At 49.5% G+C, this 14,855-nt stretch overlaps 2 protein-coding genes across 3 annotated transcripts in view; one reads left to right on the top strand and one right to left on the bottom strand.

Moving 5' to 3' along the window:
• The window catches only part of SCCPDH (saccharopine dehydrogenase (putative)), a 55,049-nt gene extending 46,697 nt beyond the window's left edge, over positions 1-8,352 (top strand). For both annotated transcript variants that reach the window (XM_030302710.1, XM_030302709.1), the window contains 3 exons: positions 5,010-5,121; positions 6,129-6,210; positions 7,728-8,352. In XM_030302710.1, coding sequence (XP_030158570.1) covers positions 5,010-5,121; positions 6,129-6,210; positions 7,728-7,833 — 300 coding nt within the window. In that variant the 3' untranslated portion in view covers positions 7,834-8,352. The remainder of the gene's footprint in view (positions 1-5,009; positions 5,122-6,128; positions 6,211-7,727) is intronic.
• A 2,179-nt stretch (positions 8,353-10,531) lies between these two features.
• Positions 10,532-14,855, bottom strand: part of LOC115505236 (kinesin-like protein KIF28P) — a 78,164-nt gene continuing 73,840 nt past the window's right edge. The window contains exon 21 of the mRNA XM_030302708.1: positions 10,532-11,194. Coding sequence (XP_030158568.1) covers positions 11,042-11,194 — 153 coding nt within the window. The 3' untranslated portion in view covers positions 10,532-11,041. The remainder of the gene's footprint in view (positions 11,195-14,855) is intronic.

The following is a 14,855-nucleotide window of genomic DNA, read 5'->3' as shown; positions in this document are numbered from 1 at the left end:
AATTTTCCTTAATTTGTTTTTACTTTTCCTCAGTGCATTTACAATAACAGATAAGACTTGATGGGGCACTTACCATGTTGACAAGTGCTTTTATGTTCTTTTCATAAGTTAGATCACTTAGTCTTTTCAGACACCCCTTAAGGTAGGTATTATCTCCACTTTACAAATGAGGAAACTGAGGCACAGAGGCCAAGAACCTTGCCCAAGCTCCTACAGTGAGAACATAGCCAAACTGGGGTGAGGCCTTATAGTGATCTCAAAAATGTTTAGTCGTCCATGTTTCTCCTCCCCCCAGGCTGCACTTCCCCTCTTCCACGACACTACCCTCCCCCTTCCCCCTCCTCCCCCTTCCCCCTCCCCCCTCCTCCCCTCCTCCCCCACACTGCCCTCCCCGTTCCTCTCCCACACCACCCTCCGTCTTCCTGGTCCCCTTCCTCCCCCTTCCCCCTCCTCCCCCATGCCACTCTCCCCTTCCCCCTCCCCCCCACACCACCCTCCCCCTTCCTGGTCCCCTTCCTCCCCCTTCCCCCTCCTCCCCCATGCCACTCTCCCCTTCCCCCTCCTCCCCCACACCACCCTCCCCCTTCCTGGTCCCCTTCCTCCCCCTTCCCCCTCCTCCCCCATGCCGCTCTCCCCTTCCCCCTCCTCCCCTTTCCCCCTCCTCCCCCATGCCTTCCTGCATCTGCACACCCCTGGTATCCTCAGCACACAAGCGCTTCATTTCCCTCACATGGTTTACACTGGACCCCTGGGTCCAGTGGGGTCATTATTTTGCCCGCTCACACCAGGCACCGCTGGAATGTCCTCCCCCCAAGAGGATGGTAGCGCCTCGAATGCATGCCCTCCCCCCCTTGAATGCGTGCCCCCCATGCATGCCTCCCCCCTCGAATGCGTGCCCCCCCGTGCATGCCTCCCCCCCTCGCTAGAAAGCGCCGTCTAAGGCTCCGGTTATGTGTAGTTAGTCATCTAGATGTCCGTCTCCTCCCAGGGGCTTTTTCACACGGTACCGGCCCCAGCCCTCCTCTCCGTCTGCAGGTGCCACACCTCCTGCCTCGCGGTGGACTTGAGAACGTGTGCTGTGCGCCCCCCGATTCCCGTTCTCCCACCCACGGCCCCCGCCCTCCCCTTCTTTCCTCCCCTCGGAGAAGAATTCCGCACGGGACTAGTCCCGCCACCCGTGCTCCTTAAATCTAGCATTTCTTGTGTGCAGCCGGCACAGAGCCGAGTGCTTGACATCGCATTCAGTCTTCCCACTTACGGTGGAGGAAGTCATCAGAGCGGGTCTGTGCGCCCAAGGTCACGCGGCCAGGGTGTGGCGGGCGCTAGAGTCAGACCTGCCTGCATCTTCACCTTTACTGTGACCTCAGTCGTCCTGTGATTCTCCACCTGCCTCACCACGGGTTCCTTCTCCGCATCCTAGACACACGCGGACCTAAGGAGTCCTGGGCGCTCCCCTCACCCTGTGTGGTCCCCTCGCCAGAGCCCACGCTGCTCTTATAACTGCTAAGTGGGTTCAATGCGCTGAGCCCTTCTTCGCTGTTTTCTTTGACATTATTGTCCTCCTTGAAATACCGCTTCCCTTGGCCTCTGAGTCCAGGTGACCGCTCTGTGCCTGTCCTCCTTCCCGGCACCCTTGGGTGTGGACCACCCCCAGGGCTCCAGCCTCCCCCACCCCTCTCCCCCTGCGCCTGGTCAGCAGACCCCCTGAGATCTCCAGCTTCCACGCCCAGCTGCTGAAAACTGAAGGTGGCAGAATCTGAGCTGCTTTCCTCCAGACTCCCGTCTTCCTTTACTTCCCAGCTCAGTTGGTGGCACCGTCATCTGTCCAGTCACAGACATAGGCACCATTCTAGATTTTTCTCCAAACCCATCATCCCCGCCTTACGAGGCTCTGACTCCCCTCCCTTCCTTTTTCCCTCTTCCCCCAACGGCACATAAAATTTGCCCTCTTAACCATTTTTAAGTGTTCAGTGGTATCAAATCCATATTGTTATTCAAAACATCCGTATTATGCAAATTCGTGTGGTCACGCAGCACATTTGTGCTGTTGTGCAGCCATCACCACCCGTCTCCAAGCCTTTTCCTCGTGCAGGACTAGAACTGTCCCTGTCAAACGACAACTCGCCTTTCCTCCTTCCCCCAGCCCCTGGCAACCACCGGTCTCCTCTCTGCCTCTCTGAATTGGACCATTCTCGGTGCCTCGTACGGGTGGACTCACACAGTCCTTGTGCTTCTGTGACTGGCTTATTGCACTCAGCGTGACCTCCTCCAGGTTCATCCAGGTTGTAGCAGGTGTCAGATTGCATTCCTTTTTAAGCACGAATAGTAGTTCATTTTCACTCTCACACACACCACACACACACACACACACACACTCACAAGAGACACACATGCACACCCCCCCCACACACACACATATCGCATACACAACCCCCCCACACCCCTTACCCGCATGCACACAGACACACATACCACACACACACACAGACCCCCCTGCCACATGCCCTGCACACACACACACACACACACACACACACACACACACCGTGTGCATACGTACCGCATTTCCATTCATCCATCCGCAGACACTGGGGTTACTTCCCCCTTTGGCTACCGTGAATAATTCTGCTAGGAACATGGGTGTATAAATATATCCTCAGGATCCTCCTTTCGGTTCTTGGGGTCAATATCCCTAAGTGTAATTGCTGGATCCTATGGTAATTCTATTTTTAATTTTTCGAGGAGCCATCAGACCCTTCGAGCGCACCGACCCATGTTATCTTCCCGTCAATGGCGCACGGACGTGCTGGTTGCTCCATAGCCTTTGCCAACACTTGTTTCCCCGTTGTTTTTTAAGTTCATTTATTTTATCTTATTTTATTATTATTTTTTTTTAGTAATCTCTATACCCATTATGGGGCTTAAACCACGACCCTGACATCAAGAGTCCCACGCTTCACTGACTGAGCCAGCCAGGCGCCCCCTGTGTTTTTATTAATAGTAGTTCTAACGGGTGTCAAATGTCATTGTGGCTTTGATGTGCATTTCCCTGATGAGTGATGTTGAGCATCTTTTCATGTGCCTATTGGCCATTTGTAGGTCGCCTTCAGAGAATGCCTGTTCAAGTCCTTTGCCCATTTTTGAATTAGTTGTTTGCGTTTTTGTTGTTGAGTTTTTGGTGGTCCGTATGTATGGGTATTAATCCCTTATCAGATAGGTGATTTGTAAGTATTTGTCCCCACTACTGTGCACAGTCTAAAGACGGATCTGACCTCGTCGCCGCCTTCTTGAACCTGGTTCCCTGACTTGGGGCATGTGCTGTGATTCTTACCTAGGACTTGATCAGGACCCCCCACCCCCACCCCCAGGGAGCTTTTCCAAAGACTTGTCCCGAACCTGTGTCAGGACATTCTGAGGCAGTAGATGGGAGCAGGGCCTGGAAATATGAGCAGTGGTTCTCACCTTGGAGAAAGAGCCCCGAACTGATGACGGAGATTCAAGTTTGTTTGGTCTGGAATGTGGCCTGAACAGTGGGCTTTTTAAAAGGCCAGTTATGCTAATGTGCTGCCAAGGTTTTGATCACTGGGGTGGAGGTAGGTGGGTTCCAGGTCAGATTTGCGTGGTTTTGGTTCACACCCCTGGAGTGCCAATGAATGGAAGTCGTCTCTGCAGGAGTGAGGTCCTTCATCATCTGGTGCTGGACGGCAGATGGGTTTCATTTTCATGCCAACCCTGCTGAGTCGATAGTAGCAGCCTGGAGACCATATTGAAAATTGTTGTAACAGCGAATACGTGCCCAGCCTGAAAGGCTGTGATCAGGCAGGGGAGGGGACACGTGCTAGCACGTGTGTCTGTCCTTGTCTGCACCTCTGATAACGCGAGTGCCATCCCTCTCCTCTTGGACTATGTGTTCTAGCCATGTTAGACTGCGGTCCACTGTGATACCACGTACCTTCTTGCCTTTGACTGATGGTTTCTCCTTCCTGGTAACCACCCTACCTTTCTGTGTGATAAACTTCCATGAGAGAGAGAGAGAGGACACATTTCAAAACCCTGCCCCATTTTCCCCAGTAGATCTAATAATGCCCTCCTTTGAACTAGTCCTGCATCTTTTAATTCATGTCTCATATTTTTATTAGATCTGAGTGTGTGTGTGTGTGTGTGTGTGTGTGTGTTCTCACTAAACTATCAGCTCCAGAAAAGACAGGGATATTTTAATCATGTCTCATTAATAAAAATTGGTTGACCACAACTGAATTCTGTTACCTTATTTCTAAATTTAGTGATTGTGAACGATGCTTGGATAAGTCCTACAGAATTTAATTTTTTGAATCAGGTTTTTATATCTCCAAGGGGGTCAATTCTGTCTGGCCTGTATTTCCATTACTTGTTGGCTAGTTGTTCTTTTTTGAGAAAGACAGAGAGGGAGAGAGAGAGAGAGAGAGAGGGAGAGAGAGAGAGAGAGAGAGAGAGAGAGAGAGAGAGAATCTTAAGCAGGCTTCATGCCCAGTGTGGAGCCCAACATGGGGCTTAATCTCACAACCATGAGATCATGACTTGAGCCAAGGTCAAGAGTCAGATGCTCAACCTACTGAGCCACCCAGGTGCCCCTACTTGTTGGCTGTTTTTGTCTTGTCTCCTCAAACAGCTCTGTGAAACCAGATTATCACGTTCTGCTGTTACCCCCGTCCTAAAATAAAAACTGCCTCCAGCTTGTCCTCTGAAACGACTATTTCAGTGGTGCCGTCCTTGTGTAGGCCACAGCCTAGGAACCGAACTTGTACCGCATCCAAGTTCCTCACCACCTCCCTCCCCTGGCAACACACCCGTCATCAAAACTTGTGTCTTCAAAGAACTGATTTTTGCCCCATGCTTAAAGGATGGTAGGGTCTTCCGGCAGAATACTGATGTCTTCACCTGCTGAAAATGTCTCATACGAAATAGAATATTTACTGTGTTTAGGAAGGAGATGACATCTTTAATAAATAAGGCCTTTGCTTTTTCCTCAGATGGATGGCTCATCGTTTACATTGAGGTTCTTTGGTCAAGGATACAGCCAAGGCTTTGGTCCCGAGAAGGGCAAACCAAATACGAGAATTTGTACTCAGGTGAAAGGACCAGGTATTTCACATATGACATAAGAGTGCTGGGGCGTTTTACGTTGTCCTAAGGTATAAAGCAGTATTATGATATTTTTTTCTTAGAGCTTAATTATTTTAGAAATAAATTGCACAAGTTATTTAAGTAACAATACAAATTATTCTGTTAAAGGAAGGATTGAAATTGTTATAATCTAATTGTGTTAATGTATCCCTCCCCCCTGGTTTTCTTTTTTAGTATTATTTAATAATTCTGAACAGCATATTTTAGTATTGATAAGAAAAGGGGCTGGTTGATATATATTCTCCTACTCAAGGGTCATTTTAAAGCAGTATAATTGTAACATAAAGTTGTGGGCCAAGGTTTCTTTGCAGTCTTTGAACAGCCCTACATTGTTTGTAAAATGTGTGTGCTATGTGCGTTTTCCTGGGGAGGATGCAGGCTTTTGATGGGTGGCTAAAAGGGTCTGTCACCCAAAAAAGCTCAAGAACTTTCGCTGTCAATTTTACAGAGGGGTGCGGAGACACTTCTGCTTGTGAATTACAGCCTAATTATAAGTGTAATTACCACCACCTCTGGTAGATCAAAGGGGGTCTGCTTTGCAGTTTCAGTCAAGCCAGATGGCAAAGATACCGTTGTGTCTTGCCTTCTTTTCAAATTCCCACCAGGCTTCTTAAGATAAATTGACTGTATTTTTATTATTTGACCGAACTGTAAACACTGAGGTTCCCCTTGCTTAGAAACTTTTTTTAAAGTTACTCAGTTGTTTTTCTTTAAAAAGTTGAATCTTTTTTTTTTAAGTTTATTGATTTTGAGAGACACAGCGTGAGCTTTAGTGGGGGAGGGGGAGAAAAAGAATCCTAAGCCGGTGCCGCGTTGTCATCGCGGGCCCCGATGTGGGGCTTGAACCCATAAACTGTGCGATCCTGACCTGAGCCAAAATCAAGTGTCAGAATAAAACCTCCCATTTGATTTTTGAGTGTTGCCGAATGCATTAACATCTTTCTTCGATCATCTGTCTTCCGCAGAGCCTGGCTATGTGGCTACCCCCATAGCCATGGTCCAGGCAGCTATGACTCTTCTAAATGACGCCTCTGATCTTCCTAGCATGTAAGTCTGGTTTTCTTCTAATTCGAAGAGGCCTTTTTCATCCGCGTTGTATTTTCGCTTCTTTTGATGCTGTTTTCAGGCAGTGGGTCTGCACATAAGCATGCACGTTCCCTTTGAACCAAAGATAGAGGTAAATTAAATTTGTAAGAAGGACCGTGTCTTAGTGGCCTCTGAGAACAGTGCAGAGATAGATAAATGAGAGGAGACAGGAAGTGTGAGAGTCACGTAAGTTGACTTTAGTTCCTTGTAAAAACAGCTCAGGTCTGGAGTCAGCTACGCTACAAAGGCCCTCGTTGTTAAATAGTATTATCAGGAGCCTCTAGTCAGTGCTGATGATACCCAGCTGGCCATGGGCGGCCCTGATACCGTGTGTGGATTCATTCATGGCAGCTTGGCTAGATGATTATCGATTGGGCTCTGTCACTGGAGCCTTCAACTGTTCCTGTAGAAGTAGGCCAGCTTTACAAATGAGCCATAGGCCCGCAAACTCAGAAACAAATAAATGTAGATATGACCCGAAACGGTATTAAGTGACGGACATAAACAGTGTATAAAGCGAAGTCTCATTAGATTTTTTCAAATAATTCTACAGTTGACCCCCCCCCCCCGGGCAGTCGAAAATCCATGTATAACTTTTAAAAATTTTTTCTAATGTTCGTTTATTTTTGAGAGAGAGAGACAGAGTGTGAGTGGGGGAGGGGCGGAGAGAGAGGGGGACACAGAATCCGAAGCAGGCTCCAGGTGCCAAGCTGTCGGCACAGAGCCCGACATGGGGCTCAAACTCACAAACCGTGAGATCGTGACCTGAGGCGAAGTCGGACGCTCAACCAGCTGAGCCACCCAGGCACCCCATTCATGTGTAACTTTTAACTACCCATCCCAAACTTAACTAATAGCTTACTGTTGACATATATTATACTACATTCTTAAAACCAAGCAAGCTAGAGAAAAGAAAATGTTAAGAAAATCATAAGACAAAGTACATTTATAGTACTACACTGTAAAAAAATCACGTGTAAGTGGACCCACGCAGTTCAAACCCATGTTATTCAAGCGTCAACTCTATACCCTTTGAAAATATTTAACATATTTTTTAAAATGTTAGTCATTATAGTTAAAGAAACTTCTTCCATCCAGTTTAAGCCTTATTTATGCTTTCATGATAATTTATTGCCTAAGTTTATTTCACTCAGGTCCTTTTTCTATCCTCCTGACTCCGAGGACTGGCTTTATGAGCAGCAGGAGTCCCTTGGGTTGATGGCCCTCACTGCCCCTCGAGCACACAGCTGTGTCCTGGGGGCTGGGCCAGTCTGGACGGGTTTGCTGGGGCTGCTAGCTTCGTCCCGATTTTGTAGCTCCTTTGTTCATTGGCTCGTTTTCAGAATGGAACCCAAACATGTCCATGAGGGAACAACGGTTTCAGGAGTTCTGCTGGCTGTATAGCTGCTTCTCCTGCGGGTCACAGGGGAGGCCTGGAGACCGGCCTCGGGCACTGTTTTCCTTGTTCTGTCTTACAGGGGCGGGGTCTTCACCCCAGGAGCCGCCTTCTTCAGAACAAAGTTGATTGACAGACTCAACCAACGTGGCATGGAATTTAGCGTCATCAGCAGCTCTGAAGTCTAGACGTTGGAAGAATTGACTGAAGGCAGGACATGCATGAATTCATGGCTTTTTTGTTTGAAATTTGAAACGCTACACGTGAAAAAGTTGTCAGATCTAAAATACGTGCACATTAAAAGCAGGAAATTGTACTAGCTTGCCCTAAATTTCAAATCTTTGTTGACTTTGTGATTTTATTGCTCGTGGAACAGAACCGATATTGGACTTCTTCATCGAAGAGTTCATCGTCAATGCTTATAAGTCAGCTGGCGGACTAAAGGGTGGGGGGGTGTCTTGATCTGTGTTGCCGACAGACTCCCGATGAGGCACTCGGGCTGGTGTTCCTGTAAGGCAGTAACTGCTATTTTCCTCACCTTGATTTTGAGTGGGATCTCCCCTTCTGACGAGTGTCTCTACGTATTGTTTGGGCCTTTGCCAAAGGAAAACGCACTTTTTGCTATGTTAGCCTAGTTTCTCGCCCATCCACACTAACTGAGTTTTTGACCATTACCTAAGTTGAATAATAAAGGGTTGTCGATGGAACGGTGGTTTTGTGCTTGGACCTAAGTATTTGAGGTGGTGGCAGACACGCCCCCCCCCCCCGAGTGGTCTCGCCTGTGCCGCTGCTTTCTCTGCTTCCGAACCTGTGATTGGTTTCATGGGTATCGCTGGTAAGTTTCCACCCACTTTCACCGCCTAACCAGGATTTTTCTCCTGTTTATTTTTTGTATTTAACCAGGTTGTCCTCTGAAGCCCTAAAATAAGGCAGAGACTTTTCCTTTTGTAATAAGCGTAAAATAAACACATACCCGGGGCTCTGTGCCACGAAGAGGGCAGCCGCTGCCTTCATGAAGCTTCTGCTCTGCAGAGAGAAGCGTGGTATCGAGAGGAGAATTAATGGCGCTGAGCAGCCCTTCTGTGCTACCTGTACAGAAGAGGGCGTCTAAGTGAACACGGAGATTCATGCTGGCGGTGTGGGTGTTGCCCATCCTCTGCCCTCAGCTCTGCCCTAATTTGGGGGACCTTGAACTAAGTTCTTATCTTCTCCCAAATCAGGAAGGTGTTCGGGAGCAACAGAGTGGCCACGTGTCAGAATCCTAGAACGACGCTGGGGTCCGCAGCGGCCCCCAGCAGTTTGCATTCAGGAGGTCTGCAGGTTGGAGCCGACTGATCCGGGTTAGATGTGCGTCTGGGACCCGCTGGGGGAGGCTGCACGTTGTTAGGTGTTCTCTCCAGCTTCGCGGTGTGTGGGCCGTGTCCTGCTCTGAGGTGGATGCCGGTGCACACAACCTGCGTGGGCCTCCTCCAGCCTGAGATACAAGTGCGTCTCATACAGATTATCTTTAAAACATTTTTTTTGACGTTTATTTGTTTTTGAGAGACAGAAACAGAGTGCAAGTCGGGGAGGGGCAGAGAGAGAGGGAGACAGGATTCGAAGCAGGCTCCAGGCTCTGAGCTGGAGCTCAACGTGGGGCTCGAACTCACGAACTGTGAGATCATGACCTGAGCCGAGGTCAGATGCTTAACTGACTAAGCCCCCCCAGGCACCCCAGAGTATCCTTTTAAACCTTGAGGCTCCTCCAGCCACCTTTTGCAGAAAGCCTGTTACTTCTGCAATTATTTCTGCAAACTGGCAAAGAACGCCGAGGCTCAGTCCACGAGGTATTAGCCATTCCTGCTTCCCTCGGCCTCTGACAGGCTTTCCAGGATTCCCTGCTGCTTTGCAGACCCGGTCCCTGTGGCCATCAGCACGCAGAGCTCCACACTTGGGCTTCACTGTTTCAGGTTACTTTTTAGTTGCTGTGCGTACACTGGTCCTGCCCCAGAGCCCCTGGTTCCCCCCCAGGCCTCCCCGACGAGCCCCTGGTTCCCCGCCCAGGCCTCCTCGATTAGCCCCTGGTTCCTAGTATTAAGCAGTAATCACCAGCCCAGACTCCCTGCTTCTGGGAGGCTCCTCTTGGAGGCCTTGATAGCTGGCCTGCCATAGAGTTTGTTTCATCCTGTTTGATCGCCCTAACTTCATACTTTAGGGGGCAAGGATTGGGGCTGTCACGTCTATTTCCTCCGTCCTGGTTTCTTACACAAATCAGCCCAGCCTCCCTCCCGCCGCGCCAACCTGGGACAATTGTGCACAGGGCACGGTGGTCCAGAACGCCACCTGCAGACTTCTGCTCACTCAGAGGCCTGCACAGGCCTTGCTTATTTAAAACCTCAAAACGGGGGAGATAACTGTGCCAAACTCATAGGATGGTAATGAGTGAAATGGGCTAACGCGTTGAGCACGTAGCTTGGTGCCCGGCACGCGTACGTGCTCACGGAGTCTCAGTATCCTTAGTGCTGCTGGTACCAGTAGGGGCTCTCTGGCCACAGGAGGTCTCTCTACAGCCCTCCCCACCCCCGCCGGAGCGCCCAGTGCGTCAGCCCTCGGCGGTGGAGACCCACCCGGCAGTTCTTTGCGGAACCAGGATCACCTGAGATCGACTACCTGTCGGGAGATCTTCCCGAAGGTCTCAACCTTGGCCCCGCGGACCCGCATTGCGTGGGTGCACGATACAGCACTGAACCATTTTCAGATAAACTCATGAAGGCAAAATCAGTGGATGTTTTCAGAGCAAGGATACCAAAGGAGAGGCTTGAAATAACTGTTAAGTCTCCAGGTCTGACAGCAAGAAATTCATCACAACAGCTTTATTTGAACTTTCAAACTGTTTACCGTCAAAATATCAATGGCAGATGCTTATCAGCTGCTTTGGTTTGTGGGGTGCTGTGCTAAGTGCTTCCCAGCCCCGGGTGCTATTCTAAGTGCCTTTCCCAGCCCAGGGTGCTGTGCTAAGTGCTATACAGGTGCTTTGCATCCGTTACCCATCTGCAGTTAGTGCTGCTCTCATTTCCACCTAACAGGGAAGAGAGGCTGGAGGGGGGCAGGGGGCGTTTGCCTCCAGCTACAGTCGGGAAGTGACAGATGAGAGGACTGAGCCCCAGACAGTCCAGGGCCAGCGCGCAGACTGCTAACCACCCACCCCCAAGACCTCCTGTCTCCCAGCCCACGTTCGCCCTGCGTGTGGCATCATCTCTACGTGACTGTAAATCAAACTGAAGGACAGAAGCGGCACAAGAAATGACTGGAGTGCGTTGAGCCCCCAGCGCAAGCGCAGCTCTGGTAGCCGAGTTAATCAGGCTGCGCGGGGGAGCTTCGCCCAGAGCTCGGGGGTTGTCAGCGGCTGCGTCCGCGCTATTCTGCGTGCGGCAAACTCGCCCTCTTCTTTTTCACGATGACGGCGACATCGTTTTTCAGCCTCCGCAAGCTGGACTCCAGCGCGTCTCCCAAGTCCTTTAACCTCTGTGCCTGTTGCTGTACGAACGGTCGAAGCATTTCATCTTCCTCCTGGAAATGAAGGAACCGGGAGAAAGGATAGCAGCTTCAGTGGGGTGCCCGGAAGTTCTGCCGACGAGTTTCGTCGGAAAGTTGCCGGCAGAGGTGGTGAGTCCCCTGGGGGCCTGTCCAGCGTGGGGAAGGCCGCCGGCCCGGCCTTCGGTTGCTGCTGCTGGAGAGAAGGGCTCATTCAGATCGGAATGACCCGCATGCCTTTAATACCGGGGGAGTTCTGGGGTTTGCCAAGGACCGCGCGGGGGTGGGGGTGGGGGTGCGCCCGTCGGTAGCGGAGTGTGGGCTGCCTGCTGCGGGCCCCGCCCCGGGGAGGCAGGTGCAGGGGCGCGGGTGGGCCCGAGTGCCCGCGTGCGACAGTGGAGCGGAGGGTGACCGCGCTCACGAGCCGGGAGCGGGCAGAGGGCACCGAGCGTCCCTGCAGGTGGTTCCCGGATCACTAGTGAGATGGCAGCTCGGATACTTAGGCCATTGCTTCCAGTGTGTTGGGGGGGTGGGGGCGGTGCTTCCCTGACCTCTCTTCCGCTGGGGTTTTCGGTGCCGGGTTGTTATGGAGGAGGGAGGGATTAAGAGCAGCTGGGGCATACAGGCGTGGGTTTCTGCAGAATTTTTCAGCCGGTCCCTCATCTGAACCACAGAACAGGAAATGATCCGAGTGACTATTTCCTCAGTTCTTTCAAGAATGGTGTATAACTAGAACCATCCTAGTACGTGGGAGACAAATCCGTGCATTGAGAGCCTAGGGAGGTGGTTCTCGGACTTCAGTTCCGAGGCAGAATCACCTGGAGGGCTCGTTAAAGCACGGACTCCTGGGCCTCACTCCAGGGCTCTGGTTTAGCAGGTCTGGCAGGGGTCCTGGGGTTTGGACCTCTAAGACCCCAGATGATTCTGGAGCTGCTAGCAGGGGACCACCCTCTGAGAACCACTGCTTGGGGGCCTTGGGGCCGAATCCTCTGCAGAACCAGCTGACTCTGTGAAGAGCTGAGTCGAAGGCTTCTAGGGTTGATGCATTTTCCCACTTTCATTAAGTAAGTGGCAAAAAAATTTTTTTTCTAAGTGGTCGAACCAATTTAAACTCCTCCCGGCAATGCATGGGTTTCTGTTGCTTCATCCCGTCATCACAGCTGGGTATTTTTAGACCTTTAAGTTTTGCCAGCATGGTGGGTTTATAATACCTTTCACTGTGGTTTCAATTAGTGTTTCCTGAACTACTCAAGAGGTTAAGCACCCTTTGATGTGTCTACTGGCCTTTTTTTTTTTTTTTCTTTTTTTTCTGTTGGGCTGTTTTTCTTTTTGGTTTGTGTAGTTCTTTGCTTTGGATCTTAGTTCATTACATGTTAAACGTGTTGTGTGTAAATAACCTTTCCTGGCCTCTTTTGCCTTTATTTTGGTATCTGGGCCAAAGTGTACCATTTAGTACAGGTGCGTCTATCAGTGTTTCCCTTGACAGCCGGGTGTTTTCTCCTGTCCTGTCACCGCAAGGTCGTGATCATCTCTAGGCTTTTTACCTTTTGCGGTTGGGTCCTTAGTTGTCACCTGAAATTGGTTTCTGGCTATAGTCTTAGATAAGATTCCAATTTCATTTTGGAATGCATTTGTATGCATTCTTTTTTTTTTTTTTTAATTTTTAAAGTTTATGTATTTATTTTGAGAGAGAGAGTGGGAGGAAGAGAGAGGGGATTGCAGGCAGGCTCCACACTGTCAGCACAGAGCCCAACACGGGGCTCGAACTCACAAAACTGTGAGATCGTGACCTGAGCTGAGATCAAGAGTCTGACGCTTAACCGACTGAGCCACCCAGGCGCCCCGGTATGTATTCTTAATTCTAGCACCGTTTGTTGTAAAATCCACCCTTGCTGCCTTCACCGCAGTCCCTCATCGGTCACATAGCGTGTCTCTGGTCCTGGGTGAATCCATTTCCGGGCCTTCTGTCCTTCTCCTTTGGTTACCTTATCCGCACTGGGGCTGATACTTTGCTGTCTGTTACCATAGCATTAAAGTAAGCCTTGGCATCAGGTAGGGCGAGGCTTCCTACGCTTGTGTTTGGGTCTTGGCTGTTCTTTGCTTTCGCAATCCCATCTCAAGTATAGCATCATTTCGTCAGATCCCGTTACATTTGGTTGGGTTATAGTGACTCTCAGGGGGACTCGAAAGAGTTGCAATTGCAAATCTTCCAAACTGTGGACACCTAGCACGTTTCACCATTTATTTAGATCTTCGTTAACATCTCTCAAGCGAAGTTTAACATTTTCTCCATACCAGGCCATAGTTTTACGGGCTTTATAACACAGTTTTATGTTAGCTATAGGCCTAAGTACTTCATGGATTTGATGCAATGATCAATGGCATCTTTTACACAAGGCAGTGCTGTTGGATGCTGTTATATTCAAATGCAGTTAATTTTTTTTTAACGTTTGCTTATTTATTGTGCGACAGAGAGAGCAGGGGAGGGGCAGAGAGTGAGACAGAGAATCCCAAGCAGGCTCTGCACTGTCAGCCCGGAGCCTGTCACGGGGCTTGAGCCCACGGACCATGAGAGCACGACCTGTGCCGAAATCAAGAGTAAGACACTCAACCAAGTGAGCCACCCGGGCACCCTTCAAATGCAGTTAATGTTTAAATATTGATTTTCTTGGGGCGCCTGGGTGGCTCAGTCAGTTAAGCGTCCAGCTTTGGCTCAGGTCACGATCTCGCGGTTTGTGAGTTCGAGCCCCACATCGGGCTCTGCGCTCACAGTGCGGAGCCTGCTTGGGATTCTCTCTCTGCCTCTCTCTCTGCCCCTCCCGTGCACGCTCTCTCTCTCTCAAAACAAAACAAATGTATATGTATGTGTGTGTGTATATATATATATATACATGATATACATATATATATATATATATATATATATGATTTTCTTTCCAGCAACTTTGTAATTCTAGTAGTTAATTTATAAATTCTTCTGGAGTTTTAATTTGCATACACAGGTCATCTGAGAATAATAACAGAGGCAGCATGGGGTAGTAGGAGAGAACATAGACTGTGGAGGGACCCTTGCTGGGTTTGGAGGTTGGTCCTGCTAGTCAACTGGTTGTGTCCTCACCCAAGTTACTTAACCTGTCTTGTGCCTTAGACCCATCATTTGTAAAATAAGGCTAATGATGGTACCGACGACATCAGGCTGTGAGAATTGAGTAACTGTAAAGCACTTAGTAAGTGTTGTATAAACATACGCTATCGTTGCTCTTACTTTTTCCCCTTTTCAACTTTATTCCTGTATTTTGTGCTCAAGTACAGTGTCACACAGAAGTCAAGTTGGCTAGCATCCCTGACTTCTTCCTGATGTAAAAGGAAAAAAGCATCCAGCACTACACCATTAGGGATCATGCTTGCTCTGTGCTTAAGTCTGCCTTCCTCAGATTGAGGGATGTCCATTCTATTCCTAATATGCTAAGAGTTTTTATCATGGCAAGATGCTGAATTTTGTCACCTGCTTTTTCTGATTCTGTTGAAGTAAACTTGCTTTTTCTCCTATAGTATCTTTTTTTAAAAAATGCTTATTCATTTTAAGAGAGAGAGTGAGCACGTGAGCAGGGGAGGGGCAGAGAGAGAATCCCAAGCGGGCCTTGAACCCGCAAACAGTGTGCAAGATCATGTGTGACCTGAGCCCAAATCGAGAGTT

Source organism: Lynx canadensis, chromosome F1 (assembly GCF_007474595.2).
Source record: "Lynx canadensis isolate LIC74 chromosome F1, mLynCan4.pri.v2, whole genome shotgun sequence".
NCBI lineage: Eukaryota > Metazoa > Chordata > Mammalia > Carnivora > Felidae > Lynx > Lynx canadensis.
The sequence above is the reverse complement of the archived record's forward strand: the minus strand, read 5'-3'. Positions and strand labels throughout refer to the sequence as shown.